This window comes from Mustela nivalis (assembly GCF_964662115.1).
Source record: "Mustela nivalis genome assembly, chromosome: 12".
Taxonomy (NCBI): Eukaryota; Metazoa; Chordata; class Mammalia; order Carnivora; family Mustelidae; genus Mustela; species Mustela nivalis.
The window spans coordinates 60881405-60907922 of record NC_139031.1 but is presented as its reverse complement, the minus strand read 5'-3'; the positions used below and the strand labels follow the sequence as shown (position 1 = coordinate 60907922).

Sequence of the window (26518 nt, the reverse complement as noted above, 5' to 3'; positions counted from 1 at the left end):
GCCTAGACTCATGTAGCTAATCAAGTCATAGTTGGGATTTGAGGCCAAACAGTCTCCGTCCCTTGTTCCTAACTAGTGTACTATAGAACTTCTTTTTCTAAGTTTGTAGAAAACTTAGAAACTCCCTTTAAATCACTAGTTTTATCTTGAATTGTTTTGTAATGTTACTTTTGATTTAAGAAAAATACCTCCCAGGGCGCCTGGGTGGCTCAGTGGGTTAAGCCTCTACCTTCGGCTCAGGTCATGATCCCAGGATCCTGGGATCGAGTCCCACATCGGGCTCTCTGCTCGGCAGGGAGCCTGCTTCTTCCTCTCTCTCTTTCAGCCTGCCTCTCTGCCTACTTGTGATCTCTGTCTGTCAAATAAATAAATAAAATCTTAAAAAAAAAAAAGAAAAAAGAAAAATACCTCCCAATTTAAATTTTCATTCTACATCTTCATTGTAATGATGAGGGAGATCAAAAGAAATATCCTATAAAAGAAAGTTGTAGCTAAAATATTAGGTAATAAGTAACATAAGCATATAAAGCTGATGTTGACTTATTGTTAGATAACATTTTAAGCAATAAAAAATTAGTAAGAGATACGTTTCCAATATCAGCCACACTGTAGTGAAAGAAAAGAGTACTGGGATTATATTCAGAAGACCTGGGGATTCTTGCTAGTTCTTTATTTTGGTCAAGTCACAGAAACCCTATGATCCTTAGTTTTCTCATTGAAAAAATGGTGGAAATGCATCTTCATAGACTCAAGGATTAATTAGAAGAATGTGTTTGAAATTATTTAGTAAACTATAATGGTTTGATAAATATAGGTATTATTATCGGTAAAAATGCTAACATGAAACAAAATGCTTACATCTTATTGGTACTGCTTATTCAATAATTGGATAGCCTGCTCTTCAGGGTATTGTGACTTAAATATGTTTAAAAATACAGACTAGCAATACAGATACTCTTGGACATTTGTTGATAAATTATTTAAATTTCCCCATGTTTTGTATTGTATTGTATTATATTGTATTCATTTACTGATTTGGATTATTTACATTGTAGCTATGTGAATCTTTAGAAGAACTGCAGAATCTGAATGGAAAACTTCGAAGCGAAGGGCAAGGAATATGGGCCTTACTAGGCAGAATCACAGGGCAGGTTAGTTTCTTTCCAATTGCTGTCTCCTATTCTTACTCTGTTATTTTCAAAGATCAGATTTCTGATACAACTTTCCTAACTAAAAAATTCTGTTTGATTAGGGGCAACTAATCCTCTGTGGTAAGATAATGCCTGAAATACATCTAGAGCATTGAAAGCTTCCTACTGAGAACCTGTACTCTAATTTGGTTGTTTGAACAGCTATCTTGTTTACGAAATTTTTTCATTGGCTCTAACTAATTGACCTGTCGTTTGAGATGAAGCTAAGATTAGAAGCATAAGTTACTCCTATCAAATTCTTATCTCTGATTTAACAGTTAGACTCCTTGCCACATTTTTTTCCCTATCCTGTTCTTCTGTTATATTTAGTTCCTTCTTTTTAAGTGTAAAATTTAAAAGGCAAACTAGAGAAATTCGTTTTTATATTGATGTAGTTTTGAGCTGCCTAAGAGATGGGTTTTGAAACTTTAATGTTAAAGGATAGTTTTTTACCTGCAGTAAATATCACTGGGATAATGACAAAAATTATTTTATCCTTGAGCATTTTTACCCTATTAAAATTCTTGGTGTTGAAAAGAAGAATCATTGCCAAATAGTAGTTTCTTTGAATGTTTTTTTTTTAGTACTGTGTGTATAACACATAAATTAAAAATTCATTCAAGTAATTTCAATTCTATTTTAAAAGAGATGTTTTAGACTCATTGTGGTCCTTTTTCAATGAAAGTAATCTTATTTGTGAAGGAGGCTTATCAACGAAGAGATATTTTTCATGGTACTTGTTTCAGAGGTTTAAGAAGGGTCAAATTTATCATACAGTTCATGTAGACTTAATATTTTAGAAGATAATAAATACTGATATGTATTGTGCTATGATAGCTATAAAGATGCTTCTTTTGTGAACAGGATGTATGTGGCTTATATTAAAATGAATAACATAATTTAAGAGGTGAGAATGAGTAGTCACCTTTGGTGAATTGAAATTTCTATTGATAGGTTGTTGATGGATTTTTGAGAGATTCTGGTGTTTGATATTTAGAGAAGTTAATGTTGAGTACAAGACTATTATTAGTTTATTTACCAAGCTAGCATTATCTTTTGGTTTGATTTGCAAGACTGTCTCTTAAGAATCTCTTACTTAGTGTAAAAAATTATCTACCATAAAAGGGTATTTTCATTTATTAAATGACTCTTAACAGAAGTTCACACATTTCCTTGTGTAAATGTAAAATACACAGAAGTAGAATTCATTTGTACCATTTGCATGACACTTTTTTACAGTTGGTTGAACAAATGCCGGCCCACCGGGCCACTGAGAAATGACTTTGATAGATGGTTGCTGTCTCAGAAGCCAGCATACTACAGATTAGTAGAAGACCAAAAAGAATCTCATTCACTTTGTGGAGAGTTTGGTCCAATAAGATAATTTTTCTAATTAACCTATGGAGCACCAATGTAGCTGAGATGCTGAGGAAAATAAACGGCTTCAATATTCTTCTTGTCAAGTATATTGTGTGAGGCTTTTTTTTTTTTAAGCTCTTAAATGATTGTCCTTGTCTTTCACTTTTCAAAGCTGAAGTAGAAGTTTAATTCTCATAATATTTTAGTGTTTCAGCGAAAATTCAAAGTATGTAATTATATAATTATATAATTTTTCTTTTTTTTTAAAGATTTTATTTATTTATTTGACAGTGAGAGACACAGTGAGAGAGGGAGAAGCAGGCTTCCTGCAGAGCAGGGAGCCCGATGTGGGGCTGGATCCCAGGACCCTGGGACCATGACCTGAGCCAAAGGCAGACGCTTAATGACTGAGCTACCCAGGTGCCCCTAATTATAGGTTTCTAATGGAAGTAACCAAAGAAACTCATTTTAATTTTTTTTTGCTGGTGTAATAGCTGGTAAAACATTTCTCCCTCACAATTCTAGCATATTTAGTTGACTTGAGTGGCAAATAGAGGAGAATGTTGCTTTATATTTTTTGTTTAAAACAAAATAAACTGCATTTGTTCAAATCAATAGAAGTTGAACATACCGGCAATTTTGCGAGCACCCAAGGAGAGAAAGCCAAGTAAAAAAGAAGGAGGCGCACAAAAGACATCTATCCTTCCTGCAGTACTTTATAGGCAAGTAATAACATGACAAGTTAATATTGTGTTTTTTTTTTAAACTCGTGCTTTTAATAACAAGGTGCTTCAGATATTTCTGAATGAATTATGTCCATACTAGAATTTATGTTAAATGCATTTGAAGTCCATTTTGTGAATATTTTCATCAAAGATGCTTTTTAGGTTGAATGACAGAAGAGATTTTTGCTCTCTTTTAATAAGTAACTTATATCCTTTAAATAGGTGGAGATGTATCTCCAAAAGTTCCGTGGAAGTGAATAGTCAGTCCTCTTTGGAGAATTGGAAAGTGACTTTAAATAATGTAGATAATAATTTTCTTAAATAATTAAAAGGATATATAAATATACATTTATATTTTATTTTACTTAAATGAGTTCTAGAGCTTTGCATGTGTTTTTAAGTGGTGATAGTTATCATATACAGTCTCAATTCCTGCCTTTGTACAGTGGTGGATGATGAAGAAAACTTCTGGATTTGAATCTGTCTATATTTTTTTCTGTGCTCAGTTGTAATAATTTTATTTACATAAGTGTGTTTTTTTTTTTACTTGTCTCAGTAGTTTATAGTGTTCACCATTTATAGTAATTTTACATAGCCTGGACTTCCTTCCGTATATGAATAGGTTGGGATCTTACTTTTTTAATGTAACTGAACATATTAACTGGGGAAAGTTAGAAGATGCTAGTGTATTTATGTATGCATGTATGTATATATACATACAAATGTATATATTCACATATATACCTATATATACTTATATAAGTACATAAATATTCTCCCCACAACTTCTTCCCTTCTGAGAATAGCAGGAGTAATAACATCAATCTCCATAATTATTTTTCATTCTTGGTTGGAGGCTTCCTCCGTAGGTAATAGCAGTTGACTTCCTTGAAATGTGGGAAAAGCCAACTAGTGTTTTAGTGTACAGTATGCAGACTAGCACATTCTCAGCCCAGCTTTTCTAAACAAAGTTGGTTCATTTGGAACCATCACACATAACACAGTGCTTCTGACTTATCACTGCATTCATTTTTGTTCCAGAATGTATTTTACATGATTTTCCTTTTTGACTCTGAGCAACATTGAGATAAAATATTAGTTGTTGTTGTTACATTTATATGATTTTTTTTCTAGGATAATTTAAAAATTCAAATATCATTGTTTCTGTATGTTGATGGATGGCTCTTATAGATTCTCAACTTTTCAACTTCACTCTTTATGTTCCCAGTATAAAAAAGACCTAGATTTTCAGGTCAAGGGCTTGTGCTCTAGGAGTGGTTATGTTGCTGTTTTGCACAAGAGAAGTTGAATTCCTTGAAAACAAACAAAAATCGAAGTAGCAGTTAACACCAATAGTAAAACGCCCCATTCTTTGCAATAAATATCAATTGGTATATTTTTAAGACTCAGAGTCAGATTTTGGAAAGAGTCTTACTTATAAATTTAGCTTATTTTTATGTTTAAGACTCTTTGAAAAGTTTGTAATTAATGATAGGAAATAAACTGAAGTTTGTTTGTAAGTTAACTTCTTTGGTAGTTTTAGAGAAGTAAAAAATTGGGAAGTTTTTTGTTTAATAGCTACCTTTCTAGAGAAAAACTAAGCTAATATTAAATGAGTTTAAGTGATAATTAAAATTGAGATGGTGATGATGTTGAGAATACTATCTTATATATGCCTTTCTCTGAAAGGTTTGACTCTAGAGGAATATTTATATTAGATCCAGCTATTTTTCTATAGTCTCAAACATATTTTGATGTAATAAGTAGTGACATTATAAAAAAGTATGTGTTATGAGAAGACATTTGATTTTAACAGAAGAAATTTTAAGTTAATCAAGGTGAAATTTTGAAATTAAAAAAATATGCTATGAATAGCTGTTCACTAAGATTACTACTATTCTAATCCTTTATTTGCTGCCTTTATTCAAAGTTGTGGAATTTGTAAGAAGAACCACGATCAGCATCTTCTTTTATTGTGTGATACCTGTAAACTTCATTACCACCTTGGATGTCTGGACCCTCCTCTTACGAGGATGCCAAGGAAGACCAAGAACAGTTACTGGTAAGTAAAATGAAAGAGATTTTAACATTAGAAATGGTTTGCTCTGTGTTTCAACAGTGTAAGATGATGTTACATCGTATTATTTCACAATAAAGTTTTCAGCAAATTTTTTAACTGATTTTTTATAAATGTGTTTCCAACTTTAAGTATAATTGACAATTAAAAACTATATATATTTAAGATATACAACTTAATGATTTGATATACGTATGCATTGTGAAGTAATCACCATAATGAAACTAACTGACATATCCATCACTTCACTTAGTTTCCATTGTCTTTTTTTGTGGTAAGAACACTTTGGTCATAAATATTTATTATAATATATAAATAAATCTGTATCTGTTTGTTTGACAAATGAATATTGAGTTAATTGAAGCTATCGTGGTATCTTAGCAATGGTTAAAGCATGAATTCTTTCTCCTGTATTAGTTGTATTTTACTTTATTATACGAATTTCTGAAATGCTTTATTTTTATTTTGAAATTGAATGAATTTATTAGGAATTTGCCTCCTTACTCATCCTTTTATTGTGGTTTAATATTTTTAAATAGTTTCACTCAAGGCTTTACTTTTAGTATTTTTCATTTGTGCTAGTTATATTTATGTTCAACCAATCTAGAAACATTTGACATATGTTTTTAATTTTTTTCATTAACTTAGGTATATTACATTACTGCAGATATTTGATAAAAGCTTATGTATGATGAATTTTATCCTTTCCTTAATTTTAGTCCAAGGGAGAGACAAATCAGTTTTAATATGATGATTCTGTATAGGAAGAATGTAGAACACGGAAAGTTTTGGAATAAATCTCAGTATTCTTCTTAGGCAAATTGCCTTTCTACATTTACTTTTATTTTTATTTTCTATTTATTGGAGAGAGAGACAGAGATAGTGACAAAGATAGTAAGAGAGGATGACCAGGGAGGGGAGGAAGAAGCAGGCTTCCTGCCAGTCCCTGGACCCTGGGATCAGGATCTGAGCTGAAGGCAGATGCTTAACCAACTGAGCCACCCAAGTGCCGATCTTTCTACTTTTAGAAAAGAGTAGACCCCAGGTTCTTAAATGCTAATCTATATGAAAAGTTGTGTGTTTGTCAAACACAGTAAGCATGTTTTTTAACCTTATTGTTTTATGTTGTAAAGCATCTCTGTTTATTTTACTGGGAAGCTTACATTCTTTCACCATTTTCACAGGAATACTTTTTCATAGTGTTCTTTTTTTTTTTTTTTTTTAAAGATTTTATTTATTTATTTGTCAGAGAGAGAGTGCACAAGCAGGGGGAGTGGCAAGCAAAAAGAAAAGCATGCTCCCCACTAAGCAAGGAGCTGGATGCAGGACTTGGTCCCAGGACCCTGGGGTCATGATCTGAGCTGAAGGCAGATGCTTAACTGACTGAGCCACTCAGGCATCCCTCATAGTGTTCTTTATCAGTGTGTCTTGAGAGAGTCCTACTAGTCCTCCCTTTTCAAGTATAATGGAGGGCATAAATATATATATGTTATATCTGTGCTTTTGAAACCAGAATTTATTAAAAAATGCTGTGGCTTATTAGAATGCCAGCAGTGTTAATAACTGTCCTAAGTGGGTGGTTTTTTTTTGCCTTTTTAAAAAAGATTTATTTATCTATTTGAGAGAGCGAGCGAGCGAGCAAGCACGCTTGTGCACATGGCAGGGGAAAAGGGTAGAGGGAGAGGGAGAGAAAGTCTTTAAGCAGACTCCACTGAGCATGGAGCCTGATGCGGGGCTTGATCCCATGACCCTGAGATCACAACCTGAGCCAAAACCAAGAGTCAGACTCCCAAAAAACTGCCAACCAGATGGCCTATAAGTGGATGTTTATAAATTGAAAGCCTGTTTGATAGTCTCCAGGGCTAGTGTGCTAGTCATGATCTTTGACATGGAGATGTGCAGTTATGAACTTTTCTAATACTGCTCTGCCTGCAGAGCTCTGGTTTCCAGTAAGTTTCTGGAAGAACTTCACATAAACTGCCTTGCCTGGAATGTTTTAGGGAATGGTCTCCCCCAAAGACCTAAAACTACTTAGGGTCCTATGCATTGGTTACAGTGTTTTAAAATAGAAGAAGCTAATACCATGGCAAAGTGAAGTCTTCTATATCTTCTAGTTTTTTTGTTGTTGTTGTTTTATTTTAAAGATTTTATTTATTATTTGACAGAGTGAGATCACAAGTAGGTAGAGAGGCAGGCAGAGAGAGAGAGAGAGGGAAGCAGTCTCCCTGCTGAGCAGAGAGCCCAATATGGGACTCGATCCCAGGACCCTGAGATCATGACCTGAGCCGAAGACAGCGGCTTAACCCACTGAGCCACCCAGGTGCCCCCTCTTCTAGTTTTTAATAATCAAATTTCTTTTGTCCTCTGAAGTCAACTTAGTTTTGCTTAACACTTAATTGAGTGTTTTAGTTTTAGAGTAAGTTTCATGGAATTGTATTTTTCTTTAGTGTATCTCAGTTGTGAGAGGTACTTTTTGCTTTTTAACATTTTCAGTTTAATTTTGAAGTTATATTAAAGATAATAAGTATTGAAGCAATTTCACTTCCCAAGTATTTTTTTATTACCTTTACTCTTTGCCTAAGTCTATTATATATGTATGGTAGAAAAACTGTCTAATGGTATGCTACTATACATTTTTTACCCATTCTGCATTCTCTGATGCCATATTGGTATTTTGAAATTGACCATGTTTAGTAGTATGCATGATACAGAAATTAGCAAATGCTATAAATAAAGACTTTTTCCCATAGAGAATTAGGCATTAGAAATTTACTAGCACACTACTGCCTAACCTCTGCCTAGGTTCATTTAGTTCTTAGTCTTTTTCTTAGGAAAAAAGGTCCTAGAAAGGTCCTTTTGTCTTAGGGAAAGGGTTCCTATACCCTTATCTCATGACTGGGCTCATTATTGGCTTAGATTTATACAGATCCTACTGGTACACATTTTTGAACGTCACCAATTACTCCTTTTCTTGTCTTTATGCTATGTGTATTTGGTAACACCCTTTCTACTATATACCCCTTATGTTCACTGCTAGCCAAAATTACTATGCAATCTTCCCTTCTCAAATAGCGTATTCTGCTTGGCAGACTGTTCTAAGCACCTCCTGTACTACTTTTGGGAGTTACTTGTTTGAGATCTGGATGCTTTCTGTTTGGTCCATACCACAATAGTTCAGTTCACTGCTTATCTTGGACTAATTTAAGACATGTGACAGGAAAGAATAAAGATACAGAGGTAATTATTGATGAAAAGTAGGAAAGTTGAATAAGCTCACATTAGACAGGCTCTGACTTTTCAGTGAAATAGAAGCAGTCTGTGGAAAGGGAAAGCAATTAATTGGGATGATGATGGTGGCTTAAGAAGATAGGAGATAGTTTCCGATAGTTTTGTTGGAAAAAAAATCACAGATGACTTGCTGAGGTTATATACTAAAGAATGTTTGTGAATTGGTTTAATAAGTGTGATTAATTGATCTTTCTCCAATAATGCTTAGCTGTCCAGGATCAGGAGAGGGAAAAACCCAGGGACTTTTTATGTTGGGTTAGGAATGGGCAAATCAGATGAGAATGCTAGTTGGGTGAGGAATTTGGCAAGGGATAAAGAGGCTAATGAAGGTATGATCTAGGCTCCATTTTGTTTTTACTTACTCCCATTGTTTGAAATTTATTTTGTCTTACTCTTAGTTTATATTATTATTTTGGTTTGTTCCTTTTTAAATATATATTGTTGCACACTGCCTTATATTCTTCCCAGATAAGCCTGATAGCTCTATAAATGAAGTAGTAAGGGTTTGATTTATTAGAGTAGCTCAAATAATAAATATTTCTTTTTTTTTTTTAAAGATTTTATTTATTTGACAGACAGAGATCATAAGTAGGCAAAAGCAGGTGGGGGAGGGGAGGGAAACTGGCCTCCCTGCTGAGCAGAGAGCCCAATGCAGGGCTCAAATGCAGGATCCTGAGATCATGACCTGAGCCAAAGGCAGAGGCTTAACCCATTGAGTGCCCCATAGATACTTCTTTTAGAGTAATCTTATGTTTCTATCACCGTCTGATCAGAAGTTTTCTTGCCTTTTCTAATTAAAGAATATTCTGGAAAAAAAAAAAAAACCAAAAAACCAAACCCTGAATATTCTGGAGAGTATTATTTGACAGATAATTGAGTAATATTTATTATATCCTTTTATTCTTTGGGTATACCTTTGTTTATTCTTTTAAGAGAAAAGAAAATCTATAGCACAGACCCTTCAGTTAATAATTTATAGGTTTCTCCCCCATTTTTCTTAATAATTTATCCTTCCCTTCTTCCATTAACTCTTTCTTTTTATCAAGAGATAATTGACATATAACCTTGCTTTAATTTTAGGTGTATAGCATAATGATTTGATGTATATATTGTGAAATGATTACCACAGTAAGTTTAGTTAACATCCATTGTAATACACAGTTAAATGTTTGTTGTTTTTTTTCCCCCTAATGATAAGGACTCTTAAGATGTATTCTCTTAGGGGCACCCGGGTGGCCCAGTTGGTTAAACAGTTAAGTGGCTGGCCAACTCTTGATTTCAGTTCAGATCATGATCTCCGGGTTCTAGGATGGAGCCTCGTGTAGGACTCCACACTTGGTGTAGAGTCTGCTTTCTTGTGCCTCTCCCTTACCTCTCCTAACACAACTCATGTGCATGTGCTTGTGTGCGCTCTCTCAGTTAAAGAAATAAAATCTTAAAAAAAACAATATTTCTCCAAAAAAAAAAAAACAATATTTCTCCAAATATACAATATAGTATTAATAACTATAGTCACCATGTTGTATATTACATCCCCAGGACTTATTTATTGATTTATTTATTTAGAGAGAGAGTGTGGTGAGAGGCACGGGGGAGAGAGAGAGAATCTTAAGCAGGCTCCATCTTGAGGCTCCATCTCATGACCCTGAGATTGTAACCCAAACTAAAATTGAAAGTCAGATGCTTAACAGACTGAGGCACCCAGGCACCAGCCCCCTTTTAAGAATTATTTATTTATTTATTTTATTTGTATATATTTTTGTTTTAACTGGAAGTTTTTACCTTTTGACCACCCTTCCCTTTGCATCTCCTCCCCAACTCCACCTCCCTGACCCCAGCCTCTGGCAACTACCAGTCGGTACTCTTTATTTATGAATTTGTGGGTTTAAAAAAAAAAATAGTCCACATAAGGGGCGCCTGGGTGGCTCAATGGATTAAACCTCTACCTTCAGCTCAGGTCATGAACTTAGGGTCCTGGGATTGAGTCCCACATCAGGCTCTCTGCTTAGTGGGGAGCCTGTTTCCCCCTCTCTCTCTGCCTGCTGCTTTGCCTACTTGTGATCTCTCTCTCTCTATTCAATAAATAAATAAAATCTTAAAAAAATAGTCCACATATAATCGAGATCATACAATATTTGCTTTTGACTTACTTAGCATAATTCCCTCAAGGTCCATCTATGCTGTTGCAAATAGCTAGGGTTTCCTTCTTTTTCATGGCTGAATAATATCCTATTATATATTTCTACCACATTTTCTTTACCCATTCATTCATCAGTGGACACAGGATATTTCCATGTTTTTCCTCTTATAAATAATGGTGCATGAACATAAGAGTGTAGGTATCTTTTCAAGATAGAGATTTTGTTTCCTTTGGATATACATGCAGAAGTGGAATTGCTGGATCATACAGTAGTTGCATTTTTAGTTATTTTGTTTTCAAAGATTGATTTATTTTAGGGCAAGAGAGCAGAGTGGTGGGGCGAGGGGCAGAGGAATAGAGAGAATCCCAAGCAGACTCTTTGCTGAGTGTGGAGCCTGACTCAGAGCTAATCCCATGACCCAGAGATCATGACCCAAGCCAAAATCAAGAGTCAGATGCCCAGCCAGCTGAGCCACCCAGGAGTGCCTTATTTTTAATTTTATGAAGAACCTCCATGCTTGTTTTCATAGTGGCTACACCAGTTTACATTCCTGCTAACAGTATATGAGCATTCCCTTTATTCCGTATCTTCTCCAGCACTTGTTATTTCTTATCTTTTTGATGACAGCCATTCTAACAGATTTGAAGTGATATCTCATTGTGGTTTTGATTTATATTGCACTAATGAAGTTTTATGTAGGCACCCGTGAAGATTTTCCTTTAAAAATGGGGAAAACATGGAAAAATCTTAGAGATAAGGGAAAAAACAGACTATGCTATGCAATCTTTGAAGACTGGAAGAAGTAATTTGTAAAGGAAAAAAAAGCAAAACATGAATTATATATAATATTTGAGAAAGTGTCACAATTTATTACAGTTAAGAATTCATAAAATCTGTTTTTTCTCTAACATACACAGTAATTTTTTTATAAACTGAATTCATGTACTTGTCTTAGGATTATTATACAATGAAATCATTTTTCTTTAGTAATTGAAAAATTCTAAACCCCCTTCTGAACAAAAAAACAAGTTGTAATATATGGTTCAGGAGTTGGAGATTGTATAGCAAATGAGAAAAATCTCTTGATATTTCATTTCAGTCAGAAGGTTGCCCTTTTACATAAATCATGACATGAATTTTTATTACTTGTACTTTAAAAATTCCTTTTTAATTAATTGAATATTTTGATTACTTAAGAGTATTTTTAATATTTTGCATGGGAATTATAAAACATAGGATTCTCTTCCCTTAGTAGAATATATTAAGTAAAAATACACAGGATTAAATGTATAAAATAGCAGCTTAGTGGGCTATTAGAAGAAGCCAGGTATGTGTTTTGACATTATCAAGGATAATTATGACTTTTACCCCCAAATATTATCCCATTAATCCCATTGAATTGGACAGGCCATAGCTATATCCTAGATTATTATTCTTAGGATCTTGTGTACTGATTAATGTAGTAGAGATGCTTTTTCATATCTTAAATGATACATAAAAGATAGAGACGATAGTATTTAATAAGGTTGTTGAAAAAGTTTCAAGTAGTGTCTCCAACTGTGTAGAATTTGTACTGTAACTATCACTTGGCAGTTGTTTTGAAACAAACAGTTAAATTTCTGTATTGGTTGTTAAATTTTATTTTGACTTTCTGTGTTCAGTGTTTTGTCGTGGAGTTTAGGGAGTAACAGTTCTGTCAGAGGGCTCTAAAGCAAGTTTCCTTGTGACCTGAGTGTCTTACTTTTGGTGAGGATAATAATGAGCACAAGAAGTTAGAGAATGTCCTGACAAGGATTATTGTTACAAAATGAGAAACTAAAGAAAAAAAAATTCAATTAAAAGAAAACAATACACTGATTCATCCTAAAAAGGTACTTGTTTCTATATCCCAGCAATTCATGTATGTTAAAAATGAATTGGAACTGAGAAACTTTGATTACATTTCACTTCAGCTGGTAGAAATGATCACTTAAGGAAATAGTCCTTTTCTGTGACATAATTAAATCTCTTTCTATGGCCATTTCTGTTTTGATGTTTGTTGTATTTGTTATTATTTACTAATAGTATCTAACATTTGTGGGGTTTTCACAGTTTAGGATTGCCAATAGATTGTTTGAAAATATATTCATTATTTAAATTACGAATATTGTTAGGTGTTTATTGCTCATACTAATCTTTAATCTTTTCATATGGGACAAACAGGAACAAATAGATAACTTACACTTTATTTGTATTTTAATTTTTTAAAAAAAATATATTTATTTGAGAGAGCGAGAAGAGAGGGTATGAGTGGGAAGGGGCAGAGGTAGAAAATCTTTTAGCAGACTCCCCACTGAGAGCAGGGCCCAACATGGGCTTGATCTCATTACCCATGAGATCACAACCTGAGCCAAAACCAACTGAGCCACCCAGGAGCTCTGTATGTTAATATCCGTGGCATTCTGTGAATCCAAGGAATGAAGTGGTTGGATGTTCTACCAATAGATACATAAAACTTTTTGAGTAACAGATGATAAATTACCTACTTTTTTTTTTTCTTATTGGTCATGTTTTTAGTGTTAAAAATTTTCCTCAATAATATTGGTTAAATGAATGAGAATTTTTAGATATTAAGATAAAAGCCTTAAATATTAGGGGCATGTGGGTGGCTCAGTGGGTTAAAGCCTCTGCCTTCAGTTCAGGTCATGATCCCAGGGTCCTGGGATTGAGCCTGCATTGGGCTCTCTGCTCTACAGCGAGCCTGCTTCCCACCCCCCTGCCTGCCTCTCTTCCTACTTGTGATCTCTGTCAAACAAATAAATAAAATCTTTAAAAAAAAACAGCAACAGTGTTGAATATTAGTTTGCATTTTAACAATTAATGTATATGTCTTATTAACACAAATGTCATATTGCATTTAGCTCTGTTACTGGAATTTGAATTTAAAGTTATTACTCTTAAGAAATAGATATTAGTTTGATAATGTTTACTGTATTAGTGAGCAAGATATGTGAATTTTGATGCAGTATGACCTCAAATAGTAAGAAATCTTTGAAAATACTCGGTGAGGGAATTCTAAGATTCATTCAAGGGTACTGATGTAAACTAAGATTACTTAAGAAACTAAGGTACTGATAAGTAAACTAAATATGAAACATTATTTTCTGTATTATAACTATTTTTATAGAGATAACACTGTAAGTTAGACTTCTAAAGAACCTGATCATTCTTTTAAATTTAAAAAAATTTCTTTAAATTTAATTTAAATTTAATTTCTTTAAATTTAAAGAAAATACATGAAAAAACTTACTTCTAACAGTTTCTAATGAATTTTTAAGTGGGCCTTTATAATTGGCAATATTAAGATTATCAGTAATCATTTTGTAGACTTTTGTTGTCCAAGTGTTAGCCACTAGCCACATGTGACTCCTTGGATTTAACTTGATTAAAATTAAAATTTAAAAATCAGTTTCTGGGGCGCCTGGGTGGCGCAGTGGGTTAAGCTGCTGCCTTCGGCTCAGGTCATGATCTCAGGGTCCTGGGATCGAGGCCCGCATCGGGCTCTCTGCTCAGCGGGGGGCCTGCTTCCCTTCCTCTCTCTCTGCCTGCCTCTCTGACTACCTCTCCTACTTGTGATTTCTCTCTGTTGAATGGGTAAAATCTTTAAAAAAAAAAAAAATCAGTTTCTTAGTCACACATTACAAGTGTTCAATAGCTATATATGGCTAGTGGCTATTGTACTAAATAGTGCAGTTATAGATAATTCTAACAGAGTTCTACTGGGCTGTACTGATTAGACTGAAATTTCAGTGTTTAATTATCTTTTAATGTTACTCTTGTTTGTTCAAACATTTTACTGTGGCAAAATACACATAACATAAAATTTACCATCTTAATCATTTTTAAGTGGTATAGTCCAGTGGTATTAATAAGTACATTAGTAATTATTATATTGTCATATTAAATACTATAATAATCTATCTCTATGACATTTTTCAGCTTGTAAAAATTGAAACTCTATACATATTGAATAATAACTCCCCATTCCTCCCTTCCCTCCAGCTCCTGGAAATCACTACTCCACTTTCTCTCCCTATGATTTTAACTACTCTTAAGTACCTCATGTAAGTGTAATCATATAGTATTGGTCTTTTAAGTGATTGGTCTATTTTGCTTAGACTAATGTCTTCAGGTTCATCCATGTCATAGCATATTGTGAATATTCTTTTTTAAAGCTGAATAATAGTCCATTGTATATGTACCACATTTTACTTATCCATTTATAGGTCAGTAGTTACTGGGGTTGCTCCCACAGTTAGCGGTTGTGAACAGTGCTGCTATGAATATAGGTGTAGAGATACCTCTTTAAGACTGGATTATATGGTAATTGTATTTTTAATTTTTTAAGGAACCACCATACTGCCTTTTTTTTTTTTTTTTAAGATTTTATTTATTTATTTGACAGACAGAGATCACAAGTAGGCAGAGAGGCAGGCTGAAAGAGAAAGAGGAAGAAGCAGGCTCCCAGCCGAGCAGAGAGCCCGATGTGGGACTCGATCCCAGGATCCTGGGATCATGACCTGAGCCGAAGGCAGAGGCTTAACCCACTGAGCCACCCAGGCACCCACCATACTGCTTTTTAAAGCAGCTGTGCAGGATTCCAGTTTCTCTACATCCTTGCAAACAGTTACTATTTTCTGTTTTTTGTTTTGAAAATAGCCATCCTGTTGGATGTGAAGTGCTATCTCATTGTGGTTTTGATTTTCATTTCCTTAATGCTTAGTAATGTTTAGCATCTTTTCTTGTGCTTATTGGCCATTTGTATATCTTATTTTTTAATTTATTTATATTTTTGAGAGAGTGCCTATGGGGAGGGAGGTTTGGGGGGTGGTGACAGAGAGAGAATCTTAAGCAGACTCAATGGACAGTGCAGAGCCCTGAGCTGAAATGAAGAGTCAGTCCCTTAACTGACACAGCCACCGAGGTACCCCTCTATATCTTATTTAAATCTTTTTTCTACATGCATGTGGACTTAAGAAACGATTATAATAGTATAAGCTGTTATGGTATTAATTTTTTTTAATGTATTAGTCTCTTACCACATGTAAATAAACAAGAGTAGAGTTACAACCCATTGTTATAATAATATTAGCTTTTATAATTGATCGTGTATTAACCTTTATTGAGATTTTTATTTCTCCATAATGGACTCTGAGTTACTGTCTGTGTCCTTACCCCCCTCCCCTCACCCTATAGGACTCCACTGAGCATTTCTTGTAGGACAAGTCTGGTGGTATCAAACACCCCCTGCTATTGTTTGTCTAGCATTGTCTTAAGTTCTCCCACACTTTTGAAGGACATTTTTGATGAACATAGTATTCTTAGTTGATAGGTATTTTTGGTTGCTGTTTGTTTTTCTGGTCATTTTAACGCTTTTAATATATTGATAACACTGCCTTCTGGCTTCCAGAACTTCTGATGAGAGCTCTGCCTGTAATCTTATTGAAAATCCCTTGTATGTGCTCTCTCTATTTTCAAGTCTCTCTTTGTGTCTTTTTATTTGGAAAGTTTGATTATAATGCATCTTGGTGTGGGACTTTTTAAGTCTATTTTGTTTGGTACTTGTTGAGCTTCTTGGATTTCATATTATCTCCTTTATCAAATTAGGAAGTTTTCAGTCATTATTCCTTTAAACATTTTATCTCTTACCCCTTTTTCTTCTTCTGGGTCTTCCATGGTGCAAATGCTGGTGTATTTGTCAATGCCCTCACTTGCCGCTTAGGATCTATTCACTTTTTTCCAAGCTTTTTTTTTCTGTTTGTTCCTCAGACTTTGTAGTTTCCATTGTTCTTTCTTTCAGGTTTGCTGCACAGATCTGTCCTTTTAATCCCTCTAGTAAATTTTCTATTCCATTATTGTACTTTTCATCTCCAGAATTTCCTTTTGGTTTATATTTAGGCTATCTCTCTATTGATATTTCCGCTTTGTTCAGAAATTATTTTCCTGTCTTTGTCACAATTTCTGTTAGTTCATTGAACATTTAAAAAATAATTCTTTGTCTTGCGGATCTGCCTTAAGGTCTTTTTCTGGGACAGTTTCTGTTAATCTTTCCCCCATTTTAATGGGCCATACTTTCCTTTTTCTTTGATTAACTTGTGAGGTTTTTCTCAGAAACTGGACATTTGTATTTAATAATGTGATAACTTTGGAAATGAGATTTTCAACCATTCCCAACATTTGCTTTGTTCTCTTAATGTTTCTGTTTGTTTTTGTTTCTTATCATAGTGTGCTGTCTATGCTGAGGATCAGTCTAAGGTGTAAACTTACAGTTTTTATGTCTTTTCTGAGCCTTTCTCTGGGCAAGTCTGGTCATTTGCTAATTTTTCCTGTATATGCACTTTTTTTTTTTTAAGATTTTATTTATTTGACAGAGAGAAATCACAAGTAGGTAGAGAGGCAGGCGGAGAGAGAGGGGGGGGGGAGGAAGTAGGCTCCCTGCGGAGCAGAGAGCCCGACGCGGGGCTCTATCCCAGGACCTTGGGATCATGACCCGAGCTGAAGGCAGAGGCTTTAACACACTGAGCCACCCAGGCGCCCCTATATGCACTTATTTTTGAGTGCCCATGTCTTTAGTGTCTGGCTCCCAAAAGGGTGCAAGGAGAAAAATGAAGGTGGGGAATAATTTTAAGTTCTAGAAGACATTTCAGTCCAAGGGGACCTTACCCAGCTCTTTGTACTTCTGTGATCAGAGCACAGATGTCAATATTTGGAGGACATGGTTTATTTTGGCCATTCTGGCTCCTAATAGCTGTTTGTAAGCTACTGCAGGAACATGTGCAGTGTTCTGCCTGCTGTGTGGCTTGGTTGGAGAATGGGTAGCTGTGACTTTGCCTAGAGCTGAAATTGACTGAAATTAATGGCAGTTTACCTGTGTAAGTTTTTCCTTGGAAGTTGCAAGCCTTTACTAGAGTCCAGAGTTTGAAAATAATTACATCAAACAATTTGCCCATGCAGTTGTTTTCTAGGTAGAGAGACAGATTTCTGTTACTTTGGACTTCACCATTAGTGCTGAATCTCTTACGTTGGTTCACTTAAACATGTAGCATTATTGTATGTGTTTATGATACTTACAGGGATACAGGAATTGCTTTATATATTTACTATTGTCATTCTTACAGGAGTGTGTATTTTTATATATTCTTCACATGTACCTGAATTTTTATTAATAGAAACCATAGCTAATACTAGAAAATAAAAATAAATATATGAACTTACATTTTTTTCTTTATGTAGGCAGTGTTCAGAATGTGACCAGGCAGGGAGCAGTGACATGGAAGCAGACATGGCCATGGAAACCTTACCAGATGGGACCAAACGATCAAGGAGGCAGATTAAGGAACCAGTGAAATTTGTTCCACAGGATATGCCTCCAGAACCCAAGAAGATTCCAATAAGAAACACGGTAATTTTTTACCTGTTTGTCATAATCATCACAGAAATCTGAGGTCAGAGTTTAAGAGGTGAGAAAGACAAAGGGTGAACATATACTCAGGAGTCAAAGAAAGAAACCATCATATTGCTGTTGGTCATTCTTAAGAATTTATTGTTTTAATCATGAAATATACCATACATACGTGAGAATTTATGGTTTATGAATTCAACTTAAAGCATAATAATAATAATAATGAATGCCCATGGTATCCACCAGCCTGCTTCAAAAATCAGACATTACGAAAGGCTTTGATGTCCCCTGTGAATCCTTGGTAATTACATTCTCATCTATCTAGCACAGGGGTTACCTCTGTTCTCAACTTTATATTTCTCATTCTTTTCTTAATAATGAATCTCCAAATGTGTGTATTCATAAGTAATACATAGCTTTGCAAGTTTTGAATTTTGTATGAATGGAGTTACTTCTTCCTTTTATTATTTGATACTTTAATCCATTGAATTGATTCATAAATATCTCAGTATTTATATAACCAAGTATCTTTCATAATAAATAAGTGATTTATCTCTCCTTTTGTTTAATTTTTAATTGTTCCTAGTATCTTCTTAGTTATACTTTTTATTTTAGTACATATATTACATTTTTTGATATTCTGTCCTTAAATTTCTTATAATAATTCTTTTATTAATTTTTATTTTTCCTGCCATTACTGATCAAAGTGTACTTCATTTCACAATAGTCCTATTACTCTATCAAAATTTTAAATAAAATTTAGCTTTGTGTTGTAGGGAATTCATGACATATATCCTAAGCTTTAATTTCTCATTCAAAATAATATATCACTAAATAAAACTGTTAAAAATGATCATTTGTTCCACAACTTTCTATCCATTTCTGTTAAGTTTAAGTTCCTTTGGGTTATAGTACTAGCACAGTTTTTAGAAAAGTTTGGGCTATTTCATGCTAGTAAAAAGGATTTTTCTCTTATTTCAAGAATCTTTTTTGTGGGATATGTAAATTGGTATTCTATTAAATAATTTTATTTTTAAATTCAGACTTTATAGTATGATTAAGTATATATAGCACTTTAATTTTCTTTTGAAGGACTGTCTCTATAGAGTTGTCTCTGAGAACCATCAAAAATATAAAATTTTCATGGCTGCCAGATTGAAGTCACATTTTTATTGAACATACTTTCTTCCCCCGCTATTACTTTCTTTTATACTTTTTCTTTTATACTTTATATCTTTATGATTAAAAGTAACATCATGGTGGTAGTAAAGAAGCAAAAGAGGGATGGAAGTTGGAGTATTTTTGTAAATCCTGGTATGTTACTACTATTAATTTAACTTCTGTTTATCCATGCTACTAATAAATCCAGCCATTGTATTATTTTCTCCTTCTTCCTACTATTCGATCATTGGCTATTTCACTTCATTACTTTCTTCAAAGGCTAGTAGGTCAGAAGAGGACATGAGGGATTAGCCTACCTTTATCTAAAATTGTTTAATAATAATAATAATAATAATACCCAACGTTTATTGAGGACTCATCACATGCCAGACACTGTACTGATCTTCTGACTCACTCCCCCTTTTAAAAAATTAGTTAGTATATGACTATTATAACACCTATTTTACTCAAAATGAAACTGAGACACACAAAGCTTGAGTAACCTACCATGATCTTACAAATAGTAGGCAGAATAGGACTTAACCTCAGCCTGAATTAATACCCTGTGGTTTTGTTTCTTTTTTTAAGGTCTGTAGAAGAAATTTAAGTGAGGTTCAAATGAAGTTATAAAACATTTGGTTTTTAGGTAGCATAGCTGGGAATGTGATACCAGAATGTTCATGTGTCTTTCTCTAGCATAGTGTTATCTATCGTAAGACAGTTACATATCCACTTACTAACTTGTGTACCTGAATTTGTTCACATTCAATACAAGATCCAACACTCTTTTTCTTTGCACTTTCTGTTAAGTGTGAAATGTTCCCCCCCCAAGCTTGTACAAGGGCATTGGTGTCACTGCTTTCAAAAGTCACAGTGCAGTAGTGTAGAAGTTAATTAATAAAATGTTTGAAGGTTATTCTACCTTGAGGAAATTGATATTAAAAAAATAGAAGCAGCAAATCTGTAAGCATACTGACAGCATGTGTGTATATATTAGCCACCAGCATATATTTATTTTGCTATTCTATGTTGGTTTTCTTTTTTCCCTCTAAATTGTGAATACTGTGAAACTTGCTGTAGAAAAAAAGAGTGCATGCTTTGGAATTGGCAGTGAAGATGGAGAAGTATATAGTGGTTTTTGTTTCCTAACTAGTTACTCTAAATCTACGTGAAACACTTGGCTTATTGTATCTCAGCTTTTTTTATTAAGCAACAAATATCTTTTTGATTTGTTCATTTGGTTTGATCAGTGTTAAGAGATGGGCCCATGGACTCAATTTTTGTGCTTGAGTGCCTGCTTTGTGCCAAATAAGGCTGCTATTAGAAGAATGGCATCCACTTTTTTCTGCTGACAGGCAGTTTCCATTTATCGTAGCTGGAGAGTGCAATGGGGAATAGAACACTTTGGCAAACCTTACTATATTTTTATTATTTAGATGCTGAGGAAATTCATTTTTCATTTTATTCTACTCTGATTTCCTTAAGAAGGATTTATAGAACTCTGAATGACGATAGCACATTTTGAGACAGTAGATCCGATAAGATAGATGCTTTTCAAAGTAAGTAGTCCCAGTATTACTTTTTCTTCCTAATTTTTTTCTACCCAAAGATGATAAAAGATTAGCCAGAAAAGTTACTTGAAATAAATGATAGCTTTAAAGAGTTAAAGGTATTTAAAAATAATGGGTTAAAAGAGCTATTTTTGAGTTGTAAGAATGAAAATACTATATTTCTAGAAAATATTTTTCTTGTGCAAAGATGGAGATTCTCTCTGATCCATATTTTCATTTTTTTCATGTCATCTCATATTTAATTGTCTCATATTTAACTGTTAGGTTATTATTTTTAAAAATTGATTCTGAAAGAATTATTTTTAAATTAAATTTTAACTATGAAAGTAACACTTTGAAAATATTAACTATGAAAGTGAATATTTTTTTGTTATAAGAAATTCAAAAGTATAGTCTCCTTTGGCTTTCCTCCCAACATTACCCTTCCCCAGCCCATGAATCTATGTTTATCATAAGGGTATATATTTTGTACTTTGAAATTTCTTTTGGTGTATCTGTCAAACAAAAAATAAGAAAAAAAAGTGATCCGTGAATCATATGGAAAGGTAATATGGGCATAGTTCAAGAAACATGGAAATAATGAAATATTATTAATAAGTAAAAGAGGAATGATCTGGTTTTAGAAAATTCTTCACATATTATTTCCTGCTCCAGGAATGTAACTTTGTAACATCATCTTAAATTGGCTCACAAATATCCCATTCTCAGTATTTCAGTCTCCCAGGAACCATATTCTCTATTTTATTATTGGACACAAATAGAAGGACTGAGTCTAAGGAAAGAAAAGGATTGAAAAGCATATTTTTATTTAACCATTATCTGTTACTTACTTTGTATTTTATATTAATTGTCATTGCTATGCTATGAAGTAGTTACAAATGTCATTGCCATGACCCTTGGATCATGACCTGAGCCGAAGGCAGAGGCTTAACCCACTGAGTCACCCAGGTGCCCCTGTCCTCTGTCTTGAAATTCCTAGTATTTTCTCTTTTCTGAGTGTATTCAGTGGTATGATTCAGTACCTTGCTTGCTGTGGTACATTTTTATTCATTTCTGGGAGCTTAGTTAGTCCTTTCTATCTAGAAACTTATGTATTGTAGTTCTGAGAAATTAATATTTGTTATTTCTTTGATAATTTTTATTCTCTTTTCTGTTCTCTTTTTCTGGAACTTCTGCTAATTGTATTTTGGTGCTGCTAGATTAGTTCTCTAATATTTTTTTCCTTTTTTTTAAGATTTTATTTATTTATGTCAGATAGAGCACAAGCAGAGGGAGCAGTGGGCAGAGCAGGCAGAAGGAGAAACAAGCACTCTGCTCAGCAAGGAGCCCAATATGGAACTTGATCCCAAGACCCCAGAATCATGACCTGAGCTGAAGGCAGACACTTAACCTATTGAGCCACCTAGGCGCCCTTCTAATATTTTCATTATTTTTCTTCCTTCCTTCCTTCCTTCCTTCCTTCCCCCCCTCTTTCTCTTTTTTATTTTTATTTCTGTGAGGGTTTTCTCAACTTTATATTCCAATTCTTACTGAATTTCTGATTTGGGGATGCATGTGTATTTTCATTGTTCTTTTTTTCTTTTAGTAACAGATTTTTTTTTTCATGATGGCAAGAAAACTTCTTTTACCTCTTCAGTAATAATCACTTCTCAGTTGTTCTTTTTAATCCTTCATTGTCTTTGTTTCCTTGGGTTTCCTAATTCTGTTCATGTTTGTCCCTTTCACGTTGACGCTTTTAGATGACTAGGGATCCTTAGATGTCCACTCACATATATATTTAATAGTAATTAAGTTTATGTGGGGCTGTTTTTTTCCATAGAGATAGTTTTATGATTGGGGATTTTCTCTTTGAGAACATCTTAAATGTCAGTATCTACAGGTTTTTCCCCACATCAGTTCATTAGAAGTATTCTCTCATCTGTTAAGTGGTAGGTATAATTTGACTGCCAGACTCCTGGACAGACAGGTGAGGAGAAAGGGGCTAAAGATCTCATAGTTCAGAAAGCAGAATTCCATGTAAACTTTCTGGTTTCTCTTTGCTACATCACTGCTCCCTTCTCTGTGCCTGATTATCCATTGTCAGCGTTAGGTTATTTTTCTCCAGAGGATAGGCCTCCTGTGTCTGGTGGGAGAGGAGTAATCTCTTGACAGTATAAGGAAGGAGTGGAATCCCTTATACCTTTATGTTAGTGAATTTTAACCCAAAGTAGCATTTTATTTCCTACTATGTGGTGATTTTCACAGTGTGGTAAGTGGAATAATGAATGGCCCTCCACAAAGATGTCCATGTACTAACCCTCAGAACTTGTAAATATGTTCTCTTACATAGCAAAAGGAATTTTGCAGGTATGACTAAAGTTACAGACCTTGAGGTGGAATGTTAACCAGAGTTATCCATGTGGGCCCAGTCTAATCACATAAGTACTTAAAAGAAGAGAACCTTTCCTGGTTGTAAATAAAAGGGACATGTGACTACAGACAATGTTAGAAAGATGCAGCATTGGCTTCCTTGGAAGATGGAAAGAAGGGGACTAGCAGTGTTGGCACCCTCTAGAAGATAGAAAAGGCAAGTAAACCGATTCTCCCTTTAGAGCACCCTGAAAGAAATGCAGCCCTGCCAGCACCTTAATTTTAACCCAGTGACACCCATGTCAGAACTGTAAGATAGTGATTTGTTTTCTTGTAAGCCACTGAGTTTATGATAATTTGTTAACAGCAGTGATAGAAACTAATATAGAGTAATTTGTACATTTCTTTTCACATTTAAAATAAAAATGGGACAATGATTTATAATACTATATTTTTTTACTTGAAGCCACGCATGTTGGAAATGAATGGCACATTCCTTCATATTTTTGGAAAGTTCCAGTGGTACAGTATTTTATTCATACGCAAATGTTTTATATCATTAAATTATGTAAAAAACTCAGTGGGTGAGTTTTATATTGATTAATAGTTTTTTTTAAACACTGATGGATGTTGAAATAATTTTGAAAGGCATTTTAGTTTTATTTAAGTGTAAGTTAAATATAGAAACTTATCATTTATGTGGTAATGGAAAATTGGTTCATTTTTCTTTAAAGTTTGCTACAGTTAAAATTAACTTGATCAGCTTAATGGCCGATGATTTTTTTTTTTTTTTAAGATTTTATTTATTTATTTGACAGACAGAGATCACAAGCAGGCAGAGAGGCAGGCAGAGAAAGAGAGAGGAGGAAGCAGGCTCCCCGCCAAGCAGAGAGCCCGATGTGGGACTCGATCCCAGGACCCTGAGACCATGACCTGAGCCGAAGGCTTAACCCTCTGAGCCACCCAGGCGCCCCAGGCCGATGATTTTTTAATAATAGTTTTATTGAGATATAATTCACATACCATGTAATTCACTCATTTAAAGTTGTATAATATAGTGGTTTTTAGTAAATTCATAGAGTTGTATAGCCATTACCACAGCTACTTTTAGAACATTTTTATTGCAGTGCCCTGCCCCAAATTCCCAACAAAATCCCTATACCCATCAGCAGTGACTACATTCTCCCCGCTCCCAGCCTCAGGCCATGACAACTACTAATTTACTTTCTATCACTGTATATTTGCCTGTTTTGGACATACCATAATGGAATAATATGGTGGTGCCTGGGTAGTTCAGTTGGTTAAGCATCTTCCTTCAGGTCAGGTCATGATCTCAGGGTTCTGAGATCCAGCCCCACATCCGGCTCTCCACTCAGCGGGAAGTCTACTTCTCCCTCTCCCTCTGTGTGTGCACACTCTTTCTCTCTCAAATAAATAAATAAAATATTTTTAAATATGGAATAATACATGATGTTTTCTGACTGGAATTTTTTTTACCTAGCATAATATTTTCAGGATTTATTCATATTATGGCATTTATCAGTACTTAATTTCTTCTGTTATTTGTATAATACTCCATTTTATGGCTGTACCTGCTTTTAAAATTCATCCATTCATCTGTCACATGAGACATTTATGGGCTTGTTTTTGTTTTTATTTTTCACCTTATGGCTGTTACAAATCATGCTGCCATGAATATTCATGTACAAGCTTTTGTGTGAATGTGAGCTTTTCACTTATCTTGGTTGTATACCTAGGAGTGGAATTGCTGGGTCTTGTGATAACTCTAATTTTAGCATTTGAGAAACTGCTAGACTGTTTTTTAAACTGGCCATATAATTTTCTGTTCTCACCAGCGGTGTGTGAGGACCCAAGTTTTTCCAAATACTCACCAACATTTATTTATTTATTTCTTATTACCTGTCCTTCTGATACAGTAATCCTAGTGGGTGTAAAGTAGTATCTCATTTTGATTGATTTGTATTTCTTCACTGACTAATGACACTGATTATATATTTTAAAAAGAAAAAAAAAATGATGCAGCCCCTTTTCCCACTCTTTTATGTGTACCATGTAACAGTGCTAAAATGATGTTTCTAGTTGGACTGTTAAACAAATGAAAAATGACTGAGATTACACATCTGTTGGTAAAGCTTTAAGTAGTCCTCTATTATTATTGCCCACATCCTTAATTTTAGTTTGTATGAGCTAAGCAAGAAAAACCTAATGTGATAATATGATGAAATTCCAGAAAGGTACTCAAAGAAATAATTGAAAGATTATTGCTGGGGTGCCTGGGTGGCTCAGTCATTAAGCACCTGCCTTTGGCTCAAGTCATGATCCCAGGGCCCTGGAAGGGAGCCCACATAGGGCTTCTTGCTCAGTGGGGAATCTCCTTCTCCCTCCCCTTCCTCATGTATATGCTCTATCTCTCTCTTCCTCTCTCTCCTTCCCTCCCTCTCAAAGAAAATCTTAAAAAAAAAAAAATTGCCATAGCACTATTTTCTTTCACTATCCTTATCACAATTGGAATTAAATTTTTTGTATGTTATTTTTTAAATAAATGAACATAATAGAGACCTGGCTATTTATTTTTAAACACTTAAACTTCTGTTACATGAATGCTAGGTAGAGTTCAGACAGTAAAACTGGACCAACAATTAGAATTGTCTTACTATGAAACATGCTGCCTCACTCTGTGGAATAGTTGAAGTCATCAGGGATATTTTATGAAGAGTTTTCCAAATTAGGTAAAGAGAAGGGACTATATGAACCAATACTTAATTTTAAGATGTATGTGAAATAATCATGATTTAACCACAATTCCTTTGACCTCAGTATATCATGGATCCTTCTTTATATTCCTAGTCTAATAGCCATCTTATTGTCACTATTATCGAGCAGCATAGTTACTCGCATACCTCTTGCCTTCATTTAAAATTCCAGTATCTTACTTGTATCCTGTATTTAGTCATTTTAGTAATGCTTTTGCTATCATCCTTGATTCTCTCATCCTCTTGCCATTCTGAATTCCTTTTTTTTCCCCATTCCTACCTGAGAGTAGCCAGTTAAATGTGTTTTTTGAGAATTTTTGTTGCCTTCAAACTTTTTCTCTATACCCATCTTTAAGGTGAATTTTGAGTTTTATAGCCTTATTAATGGTATTAAAAATGACTTATGCCGAAATTTAAGAACACTTTTGACTGTAGTTGAGAT

At 34.2% G+C, this 26518-nt stretch overlaps 1 protein-coding gene across 8 annotated transcripts in view; it reads left to right on the top strand.

Moving 5' to 3' along the window:
* The window catches only part of PHF14 (PHD finger protein 14), a 205140-nt gene that overhangs the window by 59271 nt on the left and 119351 nt on the right, over positions 1 to 26518 (top strand). For 7 of the 8 annotated variants that reach the window (XR_014301283.1, XR_014301284.1, XM_082693323.1 and 4 more), the window contains 4 exons: positions 1056 to 1151; positions 3168 to 3271; positions 5205 to 5336; positions 18053 to 18221. Coding sequence is in view for 6 of the 8 variants with exons in the window: in XM_082693323.1 (XP_082549449.1) it covers positions 1056 to 1151; positions 3168 to 3271; positions 5205 to 5336; positions 18053 to 18221 (501 nt within the window). In the remaining 2 variants the exon portion in view is untranslated. Of the gene's footprint in view, positions 1 to 1055; positions 1152 to 3167; positions 3272 to 5204; positions 5337 to 14821; positions 14885 to 18052; positions 18222 to 26518 lie in introns of those variants that run through there. The other variant, XM_082693326.1, reaches the window with a different exon arrangement.